General features: G+C 41.8%; 1 protein-coding gene across 4 annotated transcripts in view; it reads left to right on the top strand.

Annotated features, from left to right (window-relative positions):
- The first annotated feature begins 2011 nt into the window (after positions 1-2011).
- ZNF318 (zinc finger protein 318) overlaps positions 2012-22870 on the top strand; it is a 43861-nt gene continuing 23002 nt past the window's right edge. For 2 of the 4 annotated variants that reach the window (XM_060615575.3, XM_081795742.1), the window contains exons 1-6: positions 2012-2798; positions 5326-5477; positions 11761-12400; positions 13367-14809; positions 16472-16571; positions 18688-18992. In XM_060615575.3, coding sequence (XP_060471558.1) covers positions 2343-2798; positions 5326-5477; positions 11761-12400; positions 13367-14809; positions 16472-16571; positions 18688-18992 — 3096 coding nt within the window. In that variant the 5' untranslated portion in view covers positions 2012-2342. The remainder of the gene's footprint in view (positions 2799-5325; positions 5478-11760; positions 12401-13366; positions 14810-16471; positions 16572-18687; positions 18993-22870) is intronic. The other 2 variants (XM_078446909.2, XM_060615573.3) reach the window with 2 other exon arrangements.

The raw sequence follows: 22870 nt of genomic DNA, 5'->3' as shown, positions 1-22870 counted from the left end.
ATACCATATGTTTTCACTCTTATGTGGATCCTGAGAAACTTAACAGAAACCCATGGGGGAGGGGAAGGGAAAAAAAAAAAAGAGGTTAGAGTGGGATAGAGCCAAAGCATAAGAGACTCTTAAAAACTGAGAACAAACTGAGGGTTGATGGGGGGTGGGAGGGAGAGGAAGGTGGGTGATGGGTATTGAGGAGGGCACCTTTTGGGATGAGCACTGGGTGTTGTATGGAAACCAATTTGACAATAAATTTCATATATTGAAAAAAAAACGGGCCTTAGGTTATAGTTTGAGTAGGAATTTTCCCCATTTTCAACCTGACAAGTCTTTTATGCTACTTAGCTGGTATAATCAAATCTCTGAGTAGAGGTCTCTACTGCACAGCACACATTATGAAATATGTTCTAAACTGTACAAAAACCTTACATTCATGTATTATGGTTATAATATAATATAAGAATAATGAATAATATGAATTCATGAATAATAATGAATAATATGTGAAATATGAATAACGAATAATATATGAATAACTCATATATTCTGGTTAAGAGCCATTGCTTTCTCAGACTGCTTTACTTTCTTTTACTTCCATCATCAATACTGATATTTTGTTTTCTTTTCACAAGGAAATCCCATTAACAAAATCTCTTTACTGTTAAATTACACAACTAAAAGAAAACAAAATGGGCGGAGTCGTGGATGGTGAACACTTGGCAAGGTTCATTCATTAGCTGGGTAACTCACTCCCTCACTCTGACTTCCCACTATACAGGTAATCCCAACTCATGTTTTGAACAAAATTGGTTATCTGTGAAAAGTAATTTTAAATTTTAACTTAATGAATTGATTATGGGGGAATTCACACGTAAAATCCCAGATAAACTAAATATGGAAAACAAAATCGTTCAAGTGTTAAAAAATATGCGGAATACATTAATAACCTTGACATGATGAAGACCTTAAGCCATGAAACCCAAAAGTCAGGAATCAAAAATTCAAATGCCTATTGGGAGCAAGCTTGTAATGTTAAGGAGGGAACTAAGCTGAGTGCAAGAGAAATTAACTAGTAAAAAAGTTATTCTTACAGAGCTATGATATAAGCAAATGTCATGAAATTGGATATATTTTAAATTTAATGTTGTAATATATAAATTAGAAGATAGAAATCTTTTATGTTTAAAATTTTTGTTCTGCCTTTGCTTGGGAGTCAGAAGTCTAATTCTCATACCAATTTCACATTTTGTGTTTCTAGCTGATAGATGAAAACTGTCAAAGCGTTGTTTTGTTTGGAAGAGTTTGGTTAAGGTCAACTTTTTTTTCTGTTTTGACCATGGTTTTTCTTCTTTCATGTGTTGACTTCTTGACTTTTGTATCAAGTATGCAGGCCCTGAGCCTGGGGACTACTACAGTCAGGTGTCCAGGAAAATTCTGGTCATAGATTGGAGGATCTGAATCGCTCAAAAAACTCTCTAGTCTTCCTCTCATGATATGGACCCCTTGGCAATGAGACCTTCCCCATGACCGTAAGTATTTTGGTTGATAGAACAATTTAGTCTGATGTCTGCTTTGGGTTTGACTCTCGCCCCCCAAACCCGTCCCCATTCCGCATTTCTCCGTCCCCAACTTCAATCGACAGAGATCAGATAAAATGGAAGGTAAAATGATGCGTCTTCTGTGGGGTCCGGGGCGTTGGTGGTCACTACGTGCCATAACCTTCTCCATACCTAACGTTTTGGGTTTATTTACATTCCCATCACTTATAACCACTTATCGTCCCCACATAAAGTAACAGGGTTGGGGGACAGGAGAAGAGCGAAGATGCTACCAGATGTCACCCTACGCCTCGAGCAACCCCAGAAAAGCCAGTTCAGCTCCCTCTAATCCCCTCTTCCGCCCGGGCCTAACTGCGCGGAGGCTCCCGAAGTCACGTGGTCGCCGGGGGACGGGGAAGTGGGAGGCTCAGCCGCCGCCATCTTGCAGGTTCGGAGGCGGAGCGTGCGGGGCGCAGGTCGCGCGTCCGCTTCCCCTCCCCTCGCCCTGCCTCGCTCGGGCTTCTGCGCTCCTCCCCACTTCAGGCTCTTGTGGCCGCTCCCTGAGTGGAGGAGCGGGGAGCCCCGGAGGGCGGGGGGGGTGTGTCGGACGCGTGCTCGCGCTTCCAACCGCCAGCAGCGGCCGCGCGCTCGGCCGGCCCCAGCGGCGGCGCGGGGCCGAGGGGAGGGGGCGGCTCCGGCTGCGGGGGCGGCGCGTGGCGGCCGTGGCTGCAGCTGCGGCGGCGCGCTGGGGCCCCGCGTCCAGGGCGCCCCCCGGTCGGAGCTGCCGCCGTGGCTGCTGCTGCCGGAGCCATGTACCGCAGCGGCGCCCGCTCCTCCGTCTCTTCGCACCGGCCTAAAGAGAGCGGCGGGGGCGGCCCGCGCACCGGCCGCAGCTCCGGCTCCTCCTCAGGCCCGGCTCGCCGCACCTCGCCGCTGCCCTCCAGCTCCTCCTCGTCTCGGAACCCAGCTCGCCGTCCCCGCTCGCCCTCAGGGCACCGCGGCCGCCGGGCCTCGCCGTCCCCGCCGCGGGGTCGCCGTGGCTCCCCGTCCCCGCCCCGCGGCCGCCGGGCCTCGCCGTCCCCGCCGCGGGGTCGTCGCGTTTCCCCCTCCCCGCCGCGGGCGCGTCGCGGCTCCCCGTCGCCGCCGCGGGGCCGACGACTCTTCCCGCCGGGCCCGGCCGGTTTCCGAGGCAGCAGCCGCGGGGAGTCCCGCGCGGACTTCGCCCGGGACGGCCGTGGAGACCATCCAGGCGACAGCGGCAGCCGGGTAATCCCACCCCTCGACCGGGACTCCCTCTATACCCTAGCCCCCTCGCCCGGGCTTCCCGCTTTCAGAAACGCCCGCAGCACAGGCGCCCCAAGGCCTCCAGGCCAGAGTCCCAGGATCGAAGGCCCTCCACCCCCCCTCGGGCTCCCTCGGCGACGTCCGAACCTGGAGGTTCCCCCTCAGCCCTGGGAGCCGCTTTACACAATAACGGACTCGGGACCCAGACGGGCGCCTGGTTCGGGAGGCAGTGCATCATTTCAGGAATAGGCTGTTTGTCTCACTCTGGGGTGAGATGCGGAAAAGTTTGCCAGGGCGAGGGGAATGTCCTCCAAACTGTGTGCCTGGTACTTGTTCAGTAGTCGATGTTTCCCTCAGAGTTGCGTGGTTTGGTATCCCCTTAGACCTGAGCTGCCCCGTGGCATCTTTTCTTAGAAAAGAAGCTGAAATGTCTTTGTGGCCAGTTAGGGTTGCCTAAACCTCATCAGCGAAGACACCTAGAGTGTAAACTGTTAGCAAATTGGCGCTACTCCGAAATGAACTGTGCATACCCACAGTCATTAATAAGTACCACCACTTACTGAGTTATGTGGCAGGATTATGCTTCGACCTTCATTTACACATTCCCTTTGAACACTCACAACCCTTTGAGGCGAGGAAGTTAAAATTTTGCCTTATTGAATAGCTGAGGTATCCAGAGAGGTTTGAGCAACTTTAAAAAATGTCATACAACTAAGAAGGGTGTAGCTGTGATTCAGTCCATGCGTACCCGGTTCCCACCATCCATAATTTTAACAGTTACGTTTCCCTGCTAAAGGAATGGGACATGAGGTTAAGAAGTTCAGTTTAGGAGCACCTGGCTGGCTGGGTTTGTAGAGTAGGGCTCTTGATCTCAGGGTCATGAGTTCAAGTCCCACATTGGGTGGAGAGACTACTTTAAAAATAAAATCTTTTTTAAAAAAGATAGAAGGTTAGACATAATATTGACCTCTCACCGTAACTGCCTCTGGCCTGGGACTGGTGTTTTGGAATTTGTTTTTATTTTCAGTTCATCAATTTTTTTTTTAAAAACCTCATGACAAAGTTTCTGTTTTCTCTGCTTGCTCTCTAAGAGTATTGACGTGCTCTAGGTACTCTGGTCTTAGGTGAATTGACTTGTCACTATGTTAAGATTTTCACAGCTGAGCAGCTATAGTCTGAGGAAGCAAGAAGTTCTACAGAGGAAGCAAAGAAAATTGAATACTAGTTCCCACAGCCTCCCTTTTCTTCAATGCTCCAAGCTTTTCTTCTCAAGTCAGTGACATCACCCATTGCTCAGCCAGAAATAGTGATGGTTTCCCTTCTCCCAAGTCTAAGCTGTCAGATTCACTCCATGTGTCAACATGTCAGCTCTGCCTCCAAGATACATCCCCCAAACTGTCCACCTGCCATTAGTCTAAGCCCTATTGCCTTTTGAGTGGATTATTGCCTTAGTTTCCTTTACATTCCATTCTTGTTACCACCTAGTTTATTCTGTACCTAGCAATCAAGATAATTTTTGTTAATCTTCATTTTATACAATTGAGAAGTATTTATTCAACATCTACCATATTAGACACTGTTCTGGGCACTGGGGATACAACAGTGAACGGTCAAAAACCCCTGCCCTTACAGAGCTTATATTCTACCAGGGGGAGTCAGGCAATAAGAGAAGTAAAATATTTTGGCATATTAAATGGGATTAAGTACTAAGTAAAAACAAAAACAGAAAGGAATTCATCATTTTTAATAGGGTAGCCAAGGAAGGCTTGGGAAGGTGACTTCAATAAAGACTTGAATGAGATGAGAGTAGGAGCAATGCAAGCATCTGGAGGAAGAATGCAGTCAGATCATATCACTCTAATGCTTGAACTCCTTCTGTGGTTTATTACTACACTAAGAACAAAATCCAAATTTCCTGTCTTCTGTCACTTTGCTACAGTCACACTGGCTGTCTTTCTGTTACTCAGAACATGCTAAGCTCATTCCACAGCTTGTTCTTTTTGCCAGAAACATACTTCCATCTGTTTGCAAGGCTGACATCTCATCAGTCAAGGGTCAGGTTAAATAATATCACCTCAGAAAAAGCCATCTTTAACCATCCTATCTGAAGTAGTTCCTTTTCTCTAACCTCTTTCATATTATCACTTTTTAATGACTTTATAGCACTTACTGCTATCAGAAGTACTTTAAAAAACACACAAAACCTGTTATTTGCTTACTTCACCAGAAATGTATAGATTCTGAGAACAGACTCGATTTACTCTTTTAGTCCCATGCCCAGTACTAGTAAATGAAAGAATGAGAGGTCTCTGATTGGGAGGCTTGGAAGTGTGGTCTTTCATCTAAGAAAATGATAATTTTTAAAAATATGCTTTATTTTTGGATACTATCTTACCATAGTCATTTCTCTCCTTTTTGGGTGACAATTTTATGACCTCCGAGTAGTACATTTTTGGGTATAGGGATGTCTTGATCCTATAGAATATTACATTATCTTTTACTTTTGTAGAGACGCTCTCCTGGTCTGCGTTCTGACTCTTCTTTGGAACAGAGCTTAAGAATCACTGTTGGCAATGACCATTTCTGTGTTGGCATACCAGAACGGCGGCGGCTTAGTGATCGACTGGGGTCACCAGTGGATAATCTGGAGGACGTGGACAGGTAGGCTTCATTTGGGGTAGGGCACACTATAATAGTGCTTGAAGCTAGAAAAGTTGCTTTTTTCTGAATAATGTATTTGAAAGAGTGGTGCCAGCACTGAAGTTACACCCTGTGTCCAGTACAAAGTATAGCATTGGAAAAGGCTTTCTAAGTGGGAAGAGTGTATTGACGTAGACTCTGTTGCTGAAAGAATTACATAGAAGAAAAGACTTTAATTTAGAATGTCATCCTGGTCCATCTAGAAAGGGGAAGGTTGAGGGGACATAGACAGGACATAAACGTAAACAATTGAGATGGTAAGGATTCTAAAATACTGGAACTAGGATCCTTTCTACAAAAGAAAGTTCTGGACAAAATAGGAAATCTTTTTTAAATGGCGTTTTCAGCTTGGTCAGGCTGAAATATAGATTCAGAAAGGTTTTAGATAAATTCATATCTAACATGTATCTAAATTCAGTATAAAGTATATTAAGCGTTAGTAGAAAAGTTAAAGCTCTTTAAAAATGTTTAATTTCAGTTTTTACAACTATTGAATGCTGAGGGCAGACACATACACTCCACAGAGTATTAAATGTAGATCTTAGGTATTAGGAACCTCACCACGTGGGAAGTTAACTAATCACCTTAGGTGTTTTTCACCTCACAAAAGTAAATAAATAAGAATGGGAGTACAGGGAAAGTGCTTTCTGAGAGCTGGGAACCATGTCTGTTGTGGTATCTTCCCAGCATATTGGGAGTTTTCACAAATGATTAGCAGTAGCAACAAGTCAATGTAATATTCTTTCAAACTGAGACTGTCCATGTAGTGGTACACTGAGCATAGGCAGACAGGTGGGGGACAGCTGGGCAGGAAGTCTGAAGACCAGTGTTACTCTTTGGTGATATTTACTTCAAAGCTCCAGTGGCAATTTGATGTGGCAGACCAAGGCAGGAGAGTTGTGTGTCATATGACAGCAATTTCTGGGGCACCTGGGTGGCTCAGTAGGTTAAGCATCCGACTTGGGCTCAGGTCGTGATTTTGTGATTCACGAGTTTGAGTCCCCCGTCTGGCTCTGTGCTGACAGCTCAGAGCCTGGAGCCTGCTTCAGATTCTGTCTCCTCTCTCTATGCCCCTCCCCCACTCATGCTCTATCTCTCTCTCAAAAAAAACTAAAAACATTAAAAAATATATTAAAAAAAAGAAACTTCTGAACATCGGGCTTTAAGTTATGTGACTATATCCCTTAATTGAGGCAAAAGCCCTTGCCCTTCTGGCTACTTCTATTTTGGGAAATGATTGAGTAGGTGGTGCCAGGTGTGACTCTCTTTCTTCCTTGTTAAGGTTTTGAGATAACTATAGCATTTCCTCTTGTCACCTCCCCTTTCTATAAGCTTCGTTATGCACTTGTGCTTCAGATAGTGAATTGTCCGTTTTTAAGTTGTAAAAATTAAAAATTGCCTTTTAGGGAGTTTGGGATAGTAATTGTCTTCCCAGAATCATGTGTTTCAGAGAGACAAGTCTGTTTTAGAGAAAATGAGACTAAGGTTCTTTTTTTTTTTTTAAATTTTTTTTTTTTTCAACGTTTTTTATTTATTTTTGGGACAGAGAGAGACAGAGCATGAACGGGGGAGGGGCAGAGAGAGAGGGAGACACAGAATCGGAAACAGGCTCCAGGCTCCGAGCCATCAGCCCAGAGCCTGACGCGGGGCTCGAACTCACGGACCGTGAGATCGTGACCTGGCTGAAGTCGGACGCTTAACCGACTGCGCCACCCAGGCGCCCCGAGACTAAGGTTCTAAAAGGAGCTATCGGGGACGCCTCAGTTGGTAGAGCATGCAACTCTTGATCTTGGGGTCGTGAGTTCAAGCCCCACATTGGGCATAGAGATTACTTAAGGAAAAAAATAATAATAAAAGGAGGTAGCAATCCATTATTTATATTGTTTTGTCCCCTGTATTTTTTCTCTATATGGTTTGTGTGGATAATTACTGTCCAGTAATACCAGGCCATAGGACCACTGGCGTTCTCATGATGTCTCCTGACAGTGTATCCAGTTCAGCTAATGAAACAGGCCATTTCCATCCTTTGTATGTAGGTGCTTTACATTTTTTTCCTGGCGATACGTGGTTAGCTAAGTCACTAGGGCATGCCACTTTTATTCCCAGGGACTCTCGTTCCTGGGGGTGTTAAGTTCGAACCCCAGGTTGTGGGTGTAGAGATTACTTAAAATTTTTAAAAATAAACTTTTCCTGGGACCCTGATAATCTTTCTCTTCCCTTATTTTTTTTTTTTTTTTTTCTTGTAAAGTTTATTTATTTTGAGAGAGAGAGAGCACGTGCTCTAATTTAAGCTTCTAAAGACTTGTGGCTGTGAGTTCAGTTTACCCTGTTAACAAAGTAGTCTGCACGTTCCATTCACAAAATTCTTATCTTAACTCTTCCTTGCCCTGACTTAGGTTGAAGGAGCAGAATTTTTTCTTTCTGATTTGCCTTAGGGAAAAGACAGAAGCAAAGAGCTTTCTTCAGGCATTTTAGGGAATCAGCAGAAGAATGGGAAGTTTGGACTCTACAGGGTCTTTTTTCTTCTTCTTTTTCTTAATCATATACATTTTTTAACAGCTTTATTGAGCCATAATTCACATACCGTAAAATTCACCCATTTAAAGTGTATGGTTCAGGGGTGCCTGGATGGCTCAGTCTGTTAAGCACCCAACTGTTGATCTCAGCTCAGGTCTTGAGCTCAGGGTTGTGAGTTTAGGCCCTGCACTGGGCTCCATGCTGGGCATGGAACCTATTTAAAGAAAAAAAAAATGTGTGCAGTTCAGTGACTTTTAGTCACTGAGTTCACAGAGTTGTGTATCCACTACTATGATTAATTTTAGAAAAGTTTTATTACCTGCACTCTTAGCTATTAGTTACCCCCCCCCCCCCCCATGCGATAGTTACCGCTAATCTGTTTTCTGTCTAGATTTGCCTGTTCTGGACATTTCATATAAATAGAATCATACAATATATGGTCCTTTGTGACTAGCCTCTTTCACTTAGCATAATGTTTTCAAGATTCATTCATGTTGTAGCATATAATAGTACTTCATTTCTTTTTGTTACCAATAATATGTCATTGTATGTGTTTTGTTTATCCATTCATCAGAGATGATTGGATGGATAAATTTGGGTTGTTTCCACTATTTGGCTATTGTGAATAATGCTGCTGTGAACATTGGTGTACAAAGTTTTATGTGGGTATATGTTATATGTTCTTTTACTTGTTTAATGCATTCATAAATACAGAAGTACAGAGAGGGAGCTCCCATCTACTTGCTAGATGAGATGCTGACCAATGCATGAGTAGCTTAAAAAAAAAAAAAGTAGAATAATATAGTGAACCCCCATGTACCCATCCAGCAATCAAACAATCAATTACTTATTTATTTTTAAAGTTTATTTATTCATTTTTGAGTGAGAGAGAAAGTGAGAATCCCAGGCAGGCTATGCACTGTCAGTAGAGAGCCTGATGAGGGGCTCGAACTCACAAACCATGAGATCATGACCTGAGCCAAAGTCGGATGCTTAACTGGCTGAGCCACCTAGGCACCCTGTCAGTTTTTAAAATAGATAGACCTTATACACTATTTAAAACCTTAGAAAAGAGTGGGACTTAACTAAAACTTTCAGAGAGAGTCTGTCCCTGGACTATTCTAAGCTACAGAGGATGGGACCCTTTTTAGGGCTCACTTTTACCGTAGCCAGTTCTTTCTCTTATCCTTTGGGAGACCTGGGGAAGGAAGACATGAGCTTCTAATAAGCATCTTGATTTCTGCCTGTATAGAAATCAATGATTTCTGTATTGCATGATATGTATGCATGATATACATATGATAGTTTATTCTTTTAACTGTTAACATACCTTTTTTCATTGTGTTGTTTTTGCCTTCTTTTGCTGAAGGTTACAAGTCTGGATTGATACTGTCTGGGAGTCATCTCGTTATTTCTAGCTTCTTTATATTTAGTGCTAGATTAGATCTTGAGCTAGTATGCCATTTGGTGGTGATATGTAATAGTTCTAGTGGGGAGCTGAACATGGAAGTATGGATGAATTTGCCACTCCCCATGGAGCCTGTGTTTTTTCCTCTACACTAATACAGTCAGAGACTTTTTTATGGTAGATGGTGTTGTAGTAATAGAGTGGCTCATGGACATTTCCTCCCTGGAAATAGGCGTGTTCATGGCTGACAAACCTATAGAGTAAAATATATTACTCTAGTTATGTTTGACTTCAGAGATCATCCTTGGTTCATTCCAATTTTTTCCTATTTTATTTATTTCCTACTATATCGAGACCTCAAAATTCCCCAGATTCTTGGGGAGGAGGTGGGTAACAGGAACCTGGATTCTCATGGGTGGCATTCTTTTAGAGGAAGTGATAAAGTTTATCTATGATAGTCTTTCGTAAAATTATTTATAGCTGTTACCCAGGTCTACAACTTTGAACAAAGTTCTAGAAAAGGCAACTCTTTGATGTTCTGCTCAGTCCCAGAGAAAGCAACTAAAAAAAAAACAAAATCAAAGAAAAGTTATTTCTCAGAAACTCTACAAAACACAAAAGTACATACTAGAAACTAGAAAACACCAATGTGAGTGGAGTGTGAATGACACATAAATTTTTTAAAAATGTTTATTTTTGAGAGCACACGTGCAAGCAGGAGTTGGCGGGGGGTGGATGGTGAGAGAAAGCAAGACAGAGAATCCCAAGCAGGCTCTGCACTGTCAGCACAGTGCCCAATGCAGGGCTTGAGCTCATGAACTGTGAGACCATGACCTGAGCCGAAATCAAGAGTTGGATGCTTAACCAACTGAGCCACCCAGGTGCCATGACATGTAAATGTTTCATTCAGATTACTTAAAAGTTAGAGTGCTGGAGGATCTTTATTTCTATCTATGATTGAATCAGAAATTTTCTTTTTTGGACAGTAGAAACTCTGTGACCATAGTACCCAAAAAGATTAGGACTATTTTGTGTGATAAAGAGCTCTGAGCTGAAAGGACAGGTGTCCCATCCTATATTTTTATCTTTGTGCCACAAAGGTCCAAGACCATTTTATTTCTTTTTTTTTAAAGACCATTTTATTTCTATGAAAATAAAAATATATAGTGAGCCAAATCATTCCATACTCTTTCATAGACCCAGGATGAGCAGAGTGCTTGTGGATATCCAAGCAAAGTAGAAAAGAGAGAACAAAACAGGCTGTAAATGGATTTTATGGTTTTTAATATGTGACCTAGCAAAACAGAGCATTGGAGAATCTTCTAAAACTTGTGAGAAAATCGTGCCAATTAGGTAGCTCAGTAGTTTAAAAAAAAAATCTTCCCCACAGTGAAATACTTCTTTTCCAAATGGTATATTATACAGAACTTTACATTACAAACAGTAAAAGTTGGGGCCAGTATGATTTCAGTGAGGTGGAAGGCCCAGAGCCATGCAGGCTCTGCTTTCTTAGCATGTCCTTCCTTTAGGCATCTCCTAAGCACTCTTAAGAGTCTCTGTAGAACACAGCTTGAAAATTATTGACCTGGCCTGATATTTCTCACATTTCATTTATGGATTAATTTTTTTGAGAGGGGGTTGCAGAGGGAGAGGAAGAGAGAGAATCTTAAGCAGGCACCCCACCCAGCACCAGAGCCAGTGCAGGGCTTGATCTCACGAACCATGAGATCATGACCTGAGCCAAAATCAAGAGTTGGATGCTTAACTGACCTAGCCACCCAGCCAGGTGCTCCCATCTCTCACATTTAAAAGTGCATACAAATCATCTGAAGCTCTTGTTAAAATAATGCAGTTTCTGAATCAGTAGGCCTGGATGGAGCTTGAGATCCACATTTCTAAAAAGTTCCTAGGTAATACTCATGCTGCTAATTGAGACCACACTTTTGATAGCAAAGAGCTAGAATTTAAACTAGCGTGGAATTGTGTAACCCACACTTTTTGTAGTCTGGTAGCGATGTTTTCACATCTCCCAGACCCTCTCGTGATATTCTGCATCCCCAAAGTCTAGTCAAAGAGATTAGCCTAAAAGTTCTGTCTAGATAGATAGTAATAGTTCCCTTTGGTTAGAGATTGAAGCTGCTTGTGCCCAGGGGAAAGGGAGAAGAAATGTTCCATAGATTTGTTCTTGGATTTCATGATTTTTGTCTTTTGTCCTAAGCAATCTGTAGCCCCCTTGCTGAATGTCAGCCTCTTAGAGGCTTATTTGCTCTTGCTCTTTCCAAGTCCATTGTATTCACTGATGCTTGTCTCTTTCCTCAGGGATGACCTGACTGATGATTCAGTCTTCACTCGAAGTTCCCAGTGCTCTCGAGGTCTCGAACGATATATTTCTCGGGAGGAGGGACCTCTCAGTCCCTTCTTGGGACAACTTGATGAGGACTACCGGACAAGAGAAACTTTCTTGCATCGTTCTGATTATAGTCCCCATATCAGTTGTCATGATGAGCTGTTGCGGGGAACAGAGCGGAATAGAGATAAACTCAAAGGCTCCTACTCTGTACGACCTGAGGAAAGGAGCCGGGAGGCCAAACGGCCCCGTTATGATGACACAGAGAAGATACATGGCATGGGCGGTGATCACTCAGGTTTTTCATCAGGGACCCGCAACTATCGACAGCGTAGACGAAGCCCAAGCCCTAGGTTTCTAGATCCTGAGTTTCGAGAGCTGGACCTTGCCAGGCGAAAACGAGAAGAAGAGGAAGAACGAAGTAGGAGCTTGAGTCAGGAGCTAGTGGGAGTTGATGGTGGTGACACTAGCTGTTCTATTCCTGGACTATCAGGTGTCCTAACAACATCAGAGCCAGGGTATTCTTTACATCGCCCTGAGGAAGTATCCGCTATGCCCAAGAAGTCAATTCTGAAGAAACGGATTGAGGTGGACATGGAGCCTTCCATTCAGGTCTCTGCTGCATTTCTTCTAGAATCTCTTGCTAGTCCCTCTAATATCTTAAAACTCGGTTACTTTCCTGAGGGTTGTGTCCCTAATGGTATCTTTGTAATATAGTATCTTCCAAGATTCTCCAGAGTAAACTGTAGGCCTCATAATGCATCAGTAGAGGGCTTCTATTGTCATATATTAGGCTAAGTAAACATTTTGGAGAGTATTTATTGAAAGTTTTTTTCTCTAAATTGGATAGCCCTCAAGGAATCTTTGAATATGGGTTTCTTGGAAGTGAAGCTTGAAGGGCAAAGAGAGTAGACGATCTGAATTTTCCTCATTTCTCTTTAGAGAAAAGATTTATGAGTAGACACTAGGCACTAGACCAGAAACCAGGTGATTCTGATTCTGATTCCACTGCCACTACTTGCTGTGTGATTTTTAGACAAGTTACTGGGCCCTGATGTTTTTTCCTCATCTTTGAAAAGGTGGTCAAGCATGAACGCTAGTTTTTAGCTATTCTCCTAGGAGCTAAAAGTTTCTGAAGAAGTACCTAAGGGCATGTAAGGAAGCAAGGGGAGGTTGATCAGTTAGGTTTCAGAGTTTCCTAATCTCACTTCAAAGTGGCTCCACTTTTATATGTTTCCCCCCCTCCCCTTTGAGGGACCCATAGAAAAGAAACAAGCTAGAGTATATCTCTAAAATCCTTTTGAATTCGTATTGCTTGGTAAGGAGTACAAGAAATGGGCAAAAGTAAAGATTCATGCCAATCTACTTTATTTCCTGTTCCCCCTTGCTACAGCAGAAGCATCTGGACAGACGGAGACCCAAATCTTGAACCTGCCTAAGGATACTGTACCTCCCTTTCATTCATACTTAGCATCCCCCTATTTATTCAAGAAGAACCAACTATTTAAGTATTTGTCTCAATTACTAGTTTTCTGAGATTCTACATAGAGGCTAAATCAGTTGTGTCTGTCTTTACAGCTTGAGAGTTTTTCCAGCAATACCAGCCCCAGCCAGGATCACCCTGTCTACTCTGGTCACCCATCTCTTCCACTAAGTGGTGCTATTGCTGCTTTTGCCTCAGAGATTGAAAACAAGGGGACTATGGTAGAGACTACCTTGAAAGAACCTCAGGGCAACCTCTATCAGTGGGGTCCCCTCCCTGGGATGCCCAAAGACAACAGTCCTCTCACAGAGAAGTTTGGAAGTTTTCTGTGCCACAAGGAAAAATTGAATATGAAGCCTGAGGGGTCTGAACGACACACAGACTTCTTGCTGCCCCATGAGAGAGCTAGCCAGGATGGCAGTGGTTTTTCCCGCATTTTGAGCATGTTGGCAGATTCTACCAGTACACAGGAAAAAAGGCGCCGTAGTTTCCCTGACATTGAGGATGAGGAGAAATTTCTCTATGGGGACGAAGAAGAGGATTTAAAGGCAGAATCTCCACCAAAGCCCCTTGGGAGCTCTGAGAATGAAGTCATGAGACAGAAGGCAAGCTCCCTGCCCTCTTCAGCTCCAGCTGTAAAACTAGAATCAATAGAAGACACCAATCCAGAATATGCCAAGATTCATGACTTGCTCAAGACCATAGGGCTGGATATTGGGGTAGCCGAGATTAGTAAACTGGCCGCACGCACTCAGGAACGACTTCATGGCAAGAAACCATCACGTTCCTCTGCTGACCGCCGTCCATCAGTTGACCGGCACTTTTCAGCAGAACGCTGTTCCTCAGTTGACCACCATTTCTCAGCTGATCGGCATTCCGCAGAGCCTCACAGACTGGAGAGCAGAGAGGCACACCATAGCAATACCCACTCCCCAGAGGTGTCCCATCCACATCCAGTCTCCCCTGTAGACCCTTACCTGCTCACAAAAAACAGCCCCCCATTCCTAAAGTCTGACCATTCAGTGGGTCATATTGCAGGACCAGAGGTGGTTGGCAGTGGATTTCAGTCATCTGTGGCAGTCAGATGCATGTTACCATCAGCCCCATCTGCCCCAATTAGACTTCCACATCCTGCTTCTTTATCACAGTTTCATATGCCAAGGGCCTCTCAGTTTGCTGCAGCTCGGATACCTCCTAACTATCAGGGACCTGCCATTCCCCCTGCTTCCTTTGATGCCTATAGGCACTACATGGCATATGCAGCCTCCAGGTGGCCCATGTACCCTGCCTCTCAACCATCAAACCACTCTCTACCTGAACCACACAGGGTAATGCCAGTTACCAAACAGCCTACTCGTAGCCGTCCCAATCTCCGTGTGATCCCCACTGTGACTCCTGATGAGCCCAAGCAGGAGGAGTCAGTGCTAGGCTCAATTCCTACTGCTCAAGTGCCTGTCCAGGTGTCCATCCCATCACTCATAAGATATAATCCGGAGAAGATCTCTGATGAGAAGAACCGTGCTTCCCAGAAGCAGAAGGTGAATATTAGCTTTGGGCATCCTGTGCCTGAGTCTTCTATTTTAACATAAATTGGTATTTGCCTTTCAGAGGATGTAAGGCCCTTTTAAGTTTTTGGAGGCTGCTGTCCTCACTCTAAGTAATGTATATACTCCCTCTGTTTTTCTCACATTTTCTTATTAGGACTAAACTAAATTCTAGCCCTAGGTCCCACTGTGATTTCTTGACTTTTTTAAGTTTATTTCTCTATCAGAATTATTGGCCTTAGAATACTATGGGTAGGAGTTGAGAGCCTTGAAGTTTTCAATATGACCTCGTCAGGGTGTGAGGAACCAAAATTGGATTGGGTGAAGGACGATCGGTAAATGTGTTTTCATCTTAGTGAATTTTGGATCCATTTCCTGTAGTGATTATGTGGGTTAAAAGCTAATACCTGGTTGTTGCTTGGTAATTAAAAAATCAGCTTTGCTTTTTCTGGTTTGTTTTAGAGTCCAAGAATACAACATATTTTTTGACACTTAAAAAAAACAGTAGTTTTTATACTACAAAGTTCATTGGGTTTTCAGGTATAGGAAGGGAACTGGTTGGGGTAATGATGTAATAATTCTACATATTTTAAAACAGCAGGTAAAAATTAGGGATGAGGAATACAGAATAGCAGAATTTCAAGTGGAAAAATTAATGTGTGTTCTTAACGTAAAGGTCCTTAGTAACTAATGACTCACTTTGTTTAGGAGCGTAAAAATGTAATATATTAAATTTGGTTTGCTAATAAAGTAATTAAAACCTAAAGAAAAAGAAGGAAAGGAAAAATTAGAGGGTCAATTTTTTTCCAGTTTAAAAGAAATTTAGCTGATTCTTGAGAAAACAAAAATCACCTCTTAATTTTTTATTGCATTTAGATACTCTGAGCTTCAGTCTTTTGTTCTGTTGAAGTCTTTTGGAAAAGAGGAGGGAAAGGTTCAATATAGACAAAACCTGAGACTGTACAGACACTGTTTGGAGATTGAGTGCTTTCCTTTTACTTCCCCTTCAAGAACCTAGCACTTAAGTCAGGGCTGATAATATACAGGTTTTCCACACTAGTCCATTATATACAAACTATATTTGTTTTTTCCATCAACTAGTAGTAATACAGTTGAAATGTGTGCTTTAGGCTATATATACATGGATTTTATCTATCTATCTATCTATCTATCTAATATACCTGGATTTTAAATCTTCTTACTGTATGACCTTGGATATGTTACTTTATCTTTCACAACCTCAGTTTTCTTACTGTAAAACAAGGATAATGTCATGAGGATTAAATAAATTGATGTATGTAATGCAACTAACACAATGTGTCACCTGTAACACTCATTAGTTCACTTCTTGATGGTTCCCTTTGAGCTCAGAACCACTGTCTAATAGTTGCTGTCAGTGCCTTTAGGTTAACATTAATAGTACAGTGCTTCCTGCATAAAAATAATGCTTTCTGGGCAATGTAGTTCTGAAAAGGATAATTCTACTCTGGAATTTGGATCAGAATGAAATACCAACTTTGCTATAAAGTCAGAACTTCTCTGTGTAGACATTTGGGTCCTTGGATTCAGGTATCATCTGGCAGGAGGACTTACAGAAGAGAGTAGTAGAAAAAGGAGAATGATGGAGGCTGAAGGACACTATTATGTACTTTGCAGGTTATTGAAGAGAGGGAAAAGCTAAAGAGTGACCGGGAAGCTCGCCAAAAAAAGATGTACTACCTCAGGACTGAATTGGAGCGGCTTCATAAACAACAAGGTATCAGACATTCCTGTGCATAAGTGCCTTTTTGCAGTAACTTGAGTAGGAGACCCAAATGGAGAACTGTGGGGACTCTCAGATAAGTTCAGTGATCTGAAGCCTCACTTTTTAAAAAATTTGGCTTAGGGGCGCCTGGGTGGCTCAGTCGGTTGAGCGGCCGACTTCGGCTCGGGTCATGATCTCGCCGTCCGTGGGTTCGAGCCCCGCGTCGGGCTCTGTGCTGACAGCTCGGAGCCTGGAGCCTGTTTCAGATTCTGTGTCTCTCTCTCTCTCTGACCCTCCCCCGTTCATGCTCTGACTCTCTCTGTCTCAAAAATAAATAAACGTTAAAAAATTTGGCTTAATTAGACTCATAAAAAGTTGCAGTAATAGTTGAAAAATTCTCAGATATTCTCCATGATTATGAGCATTTTATCATATTTTCTATATCCTTTTTTTCCTCTCAATCTGTGTATGTGTGTGATTTTTCCTGAATTCTTTGTTTTATAAATGATACTCCTTTAACTCCTAAATACTTCATTGTGTATCTCCTAACAATAAAGCATTCATTTGTATAACCATAGTACACTTACCAAAATTAGGAAATTAACCATAGTGTACTACTAGTCTACTGATCTTATTTATATTTCACTAGCTGTCCTAATAATTCCCTAAAGCAAAAGAAAATGGAAAATTATACGTTGCATTCAGTTGTCATTTCTTTCACTCTTTTTTTTTTTTTTTCTTTCTATAACATTTCCTGGATCTTTATAGTTCATGACATTGACATTGTAGAAAAGAAGTCACATATTTATAGAATGTCCTTTAATTTTGGTTTGTCTGATGTTTCCTTATGATTAAATTTAGGTTATGCATTTTTGACAAGAGCATCACAGAAGTGATGCTGAGTTTGTATCATTATTAGTTTGTCCCATTACTGGTGATATCAACTTTGATCACTTGGTTAAGATGGTGTCTTCAGGAATTTCTTTGCTGCAAAGTTATTATTTTACCCTTTATAATTAGTAACTTATAGGAGAGATACTTCTAGACTGTGTAAATGTTTAGTCAGTCCTCAGATTTCCTCTCACTAGTTGAGCATTCATTGGTGATTCTTGCCTAAATCATTTGTTATGATGGTTGTTAAATAGTGATTTTCTAATCTCATTATTCCTTCTACCTTTATTAGTTGGCTTTCTACTAGGATGAAGAGCTTCCTACCCATCCCTCCTCTCCCATCTCTTGGTCATTTATATTGGTGTGAAGTCATGGATTCTTCATTTAACAAGTTATAATTATATATTGTCATTTATTTTCACGCCAAAATTGCCCCAGATTTGGCCAGTGGGAGCCCTTAAAGGGTCTCCTGTGTCCTTTGATATGTCTCCATCATTTTTTAAGTACTTCCTTATTTTTTGCACAAAAAGATGTTCCATGATGCCTCTTGATTCCATCTCTTCATCTGTGCCTTTAGGAATTCACATCACACTGAGGAAAGAACATAATAAGGCTTCTAAATATTACAGCTTGATGACAGCTTGGAATAATAGAGAGTGAGAGAAGATACACTTTCTTCTGTTTGGATTTGGACTGTTTATGGATAAGAAATTTAGTTATTAATCCTGTGAAGATTATTTCATGAGGACCTTCTGTTTGGAATAGGAGATAACATTAGGTGAACCTGAGGCAAAACCTAACACTCAGTGTAGGTACTGGTAAAGGGTCCTTAAATCAAATAAAGTCAAATATGTAACTGAATTCTTTTCGCCCTCTGAATAATTCCTTGGTTCTCTGAAGAAGACCGTCACTGGATTCATAGTTAACAACATAAAGACAAATGCACATAAACTTCTATATACCATTTTGGGGATTCATGGATCTCCTGAAGCCTGCTTGTAGATCCTTACCTAATAACTCCTACATAAGAGATAATGTAATCACTCATCGTTTACCTCCATAGAAGCTTCACCTAAACTAGCCCATGTGATAGGAGAGTCTTTCTTGCCTTTATAAAGGAAAGTTGTAAGGGAAAAGATTTTCTGACCATAGACTCTTGGGAAATTACTACTTGTGACAGAAAAATGACCTGTCTTACTTTCCTTGTGTTTCTTTCTTTTGACATTCGTCTGCTCAGGAGAAATGCTGCGCAAGAAACGAAGGGAGAAGGATGGCCACAAAGACCCACTCCTGGTGGAGGTGAGTCGGCTTCAGGATAACATCATGAAGGACATTGCAGAACTTCGACAAGAAGCAGAAGAGGCAGAAAAGAAGCAGTCTGAACTGGACAAAGTGGCTCAGATCTTGGGAATAAACATTTTGGATAAATCCCAAAAGTCTTCAAATGACAGTAAAGAGACTACAGAGAAGGCTGGGAAAGCAGAAAAATCTAAGAGCCCAGAAAAAGTGTCATCAACCTCAAGCTCCTCTTCAAATAGCAAGGTAACAATTCAACTTTTCCATTTCTTTAAAAAAAATTTTTTTTTAATTTTAAGTAGGCTCCATGCCCGGTGTGGGGCTCAGTCTCATAACAATGAGATCAAGAGTTGCATGATCTACTGACTGAGCCAGCCAGGTGCCCCTTTCTGTTTCTGTTATATCTTTTATTTCCATGGGCTCCTAAAGAAGCCTTCTAACCATTTTCTTAGATTCCTTTTCCAACCTGTTCTTACTCTTGTTGAAGTTATTTTTGTAAACCATAGGTCAGACAACGGGACTCTACTTCAGAATTTTAGCAGTTCTCATTGCCCACAGAATAGAATCCCAAATCCTCAGCATTCAGGGCCCCCCATGTTCTTGCTCTAGCCTTTATTGCTTAACCCACTCCAGCCTGGCTTCTAATCTTCTTGTAACTTATGTATACCATTTTGTGGGTTCATGGTTAGCAACAGGGTCACCACCATGCTGCATAGCCAGTGAATACATTTTAGTTCTCAAAGCAGTATTTAATACAGGGAAGCACTCTCTCTAAAAATGCTTTCTTCCCTTGGCTTCTGTCACATTTCTTTTCTTCCTAGTATGCTGGCTGCTGCTGCTGCTTAGTCTCCTTTGCTGCCTATTGTGTTTTGCCTGATATTTAAATATTTTAGTTCTTCAGGAATCAGTCATAGCCCAGTTCTCCAGAATTCTGCTTTTTCCCTAGGTCATTTCATCCAGGTCTATGCTGAAATACCATGCTGACAACTTCTAGTTTTATATTCTAACTCAAAGGAGTCTGGTGAGATCCAAACCTGAAGTCCAGTGGTTTACTCACCATTTCTACTTCGTTGTCTCATAGACACTTCAAAGTCAACATACCCTAAACTAAACTAAACAAACTAATGATGTGCTCAACCTCCCTCTTTTCTGCCTTCATTGTTAACCCATCTCAAGGGCCCCAGTGTCCAAGAGTTTTCATGCCAACAACCTGAAAAGCTTTCTTAGTGCTGCTTTTCCTTAACTGCTCCATACAAAATCAATGCCAGATTCTTTCAGTTCTCCCTGCAAAGTAAATCTCAGTTTCATCCATCTCACCATCTTTGTTTCCATCCAAGTTCAAGCCACCTTCAATTTTTGCTTATATGGCTATACTCTTAATCCTTTCTCCAAGTATAAGCCAGTGATTGTAATACTCCCTTACCTACCTCTTCAGCCTCATTTCATGCTTCTTTTTCCCCTTGCTCATTATAATTTCATACTGGCTGGGGCACCTGTGTGGCTCATTTGGTTGAGTGTCTGACTCTTGGTTTTAGATCAGGGCATGATCCTAGGGTTGTGGGATAGAGCCCTGTATTAGACCCCATGCTGACAGCACAGAGCCTGCTTGGGATTCTCTCTCTCTGCCCTTTCCCTGCTCACATGCACGCTCTCTCAAAATAAATAAACTTTTGGGGCACCTGGATGGCTCAGTCGGTTAAGCGGCTGTATCTTGGTTTCAGCTTAGGTCATGATCTCATGGTTTGTGAGTTTGAGCCATGCATCAGGCTCCATACTGACAGGGCAGAGCCTGCTTGGGATTCTCTGTCTCCCTCCCTCCCTCTCTCTCTCTCTCTCTGCCCCTTCCCTGTGTGCACACTCATGTTCTCTCTCGAAATAAATAAAATAAATAAACTTTTAAAAATTAGTTTATTGTTTAAAATGTTTAATCATTTTGAGAGCAAGAGAGAGTGAGCAAGGGAGGGGCAGAGAGAGGAGGAGACAGAGCGTGAGCAGGGGAGGGGCAGAAGGAAAGGGAGATACAGAATCTGAAGTAGGCTCCAGGCTCTAAGCTGTCAAGACAGAGCCTGACACAGGGCTTGAACCCATGAACCATGAAATCATGACCTGAGCCGAAATCGGACGTTTAACCAAGTGAACCACCCAGGTGCCTCACCCCACCCCTTCTTTAATATATTAACTATGTAGTGAGCTCTCTCATAATGTATTATGGTTACCGTATAAGATTTATTTCATTCTATCTTATTTAAAACTTAATTAAGATCATGTTTGTTCTCATGCCTGTCTCTTCCACTAAGTAAGAACTTCCTGAGAATAAAAGAGTAAAACTCATTTATCTTTGTGTTTCCCATGGTATCCACTTTGTCTAGGGCATAGTAGGTGCTCAGTTAATGTTGGGAAGGTAGAGAAGAGGATATTCTGTATCCTCTATCGTCCAAGCTCTAATTTTTCTATGCCTTCCTGGGAGAGTCCTCTTTTCAACCAGGTAGGACTATGCTCTTTTTTATACCAGGGTCATTGAGTTCAGGGCCTTTGATGGGAGAAGAACTTAAAAGTTCTGACCCTTTATAGTTGACTTATACATCGTTTGGGGTCCATTTATGCACCAGCCCCATGATGGCCTGTCATCTTGATTTGAATTTGGCTTCATTTTTACTGAAGCTAATATGGATATGTTACAAGTCAGTATTCATTTCAATAGTAAGGAATGTTGTTCCTTCCTCTGGTTGGTATTTTTTCTGTTTTTGCCTCACTTTAAAATGCATAGCTGGCTTGAGGTTTTCTTTCTATTCATTTCGTAAAAATAAACACACACACAAGTCCACGATTCATCTAGCTAGAGACAACTGTCATTAATACCTTGGTGTATATTATTCCAGCTATTCATTTTCTGTTTATAATTCGTTAAACAAATATTTATTGATCTCCCAAGAAAGTGACAGGTACTATTTTAGATAGAGGGAAGTATAGCAACGAACTATATAGACAAGGTCCTAACTCTCATGAAATAGAAAAAGATAATACAAAAGCAAGTACAGGTTAGGTAATGATAAATGCCTAAAAAAAAAAAAAAAAGAAAACTGGATAAAGGAATATGAGTAGTTACAGAAAGTTGTTTGGATAAGATGATATTAGACATTGTGTCCTATTTGCATAGCCTTTTTGATTATTCAAATGTATTTAGTTACTTGCTTTTTCAGTATATCATGAACATCTTGCCATGTTAATAAATAGATTTCTATAATTTATTTTTAAAATATTTTCTTACAGTTTATTTAATTGTGGAGAGGGGGGCAGAGAGAGAGGAAGAGAGAGAATCCTAAGCAGACTCCATGCTGTCAATGCAGAGCCCTGCACAGGGCTCGATCTCATGAACCATGAGATCATGACCCAAGCTGAAATCAAGAGTTGGACTCCTAAGTGACTGAGCCACCCAGGTGCCCTTATAATATTTTAAATGACCTTAATTTGAAATTATTGTATGGATACCAAAATTTATTTAACCAGTCAAATCACCTCCTGTTTGACAAAATCATTTACTTTGGATAAATGTCGAGTAGAATTGCTAGGTCAAAGGGTATGAAGAATTTTGAGATATGTAATATGTATTCCTAGATTATTTTTCAGAAAGATAGCGCCAGTCAGTACTTGCCAGCAGTGTATACACGAACCCATCCCTTACCTGCTGGGTGTGATTTCTTTAGTGACTCTTTTTTTAAAAAGTTTTTTAAATGTTCATTTATTTTTGAGAGAGAGAGAGAAAGAGAAACACAAGCAGGGGAGGTATAGAGAGAAGGGGACAGAAGATCTGAAGTGGGCTCTGCGCTGACAGCAGTGAGCCCAATGAGGGGCTTGAACCCACAAACCAGGAGATCATGACCTAAGTCAAAGTCAGATGCTTAACCAGCTGAGCCACCCAGGCACCCCTCTTTAGTGACTCTTGAATAAGACTCTAATAAGGAAAGATTCTCTTTGAAGTCCTAATTGTTTCTCTTTCTCCAGCCTATCTTCCTCTCCCTACTAACCCATGTGCCTAGTTCTCTGACCTTGTCTCCTCATTCATACTTACCCTCCCTGTGTTCCAAATTATTGTTTTCTGTGCCTCACTCCTCAACATTAACCAA

The sequence above is a fragment of the Panthera onca genome, chromosome B2 (genome assembly GCF_046562875.1).
Source record: "Panthera onca isolate mPanOnc1 chromosome B2, mPanOnc1 haplotype 2, whole genome shotgun sequence".
NCBI lineage: Eukaryota > Metazoa > Chordata > Mammalia > Carnivora > Felidae > Panthera > Panthera onca.
The sequence above is the reverse complement of the archived record's forward strand: the minus strand, read 5'-3'. Positions and strand labels throughout refer to the sequence as shown.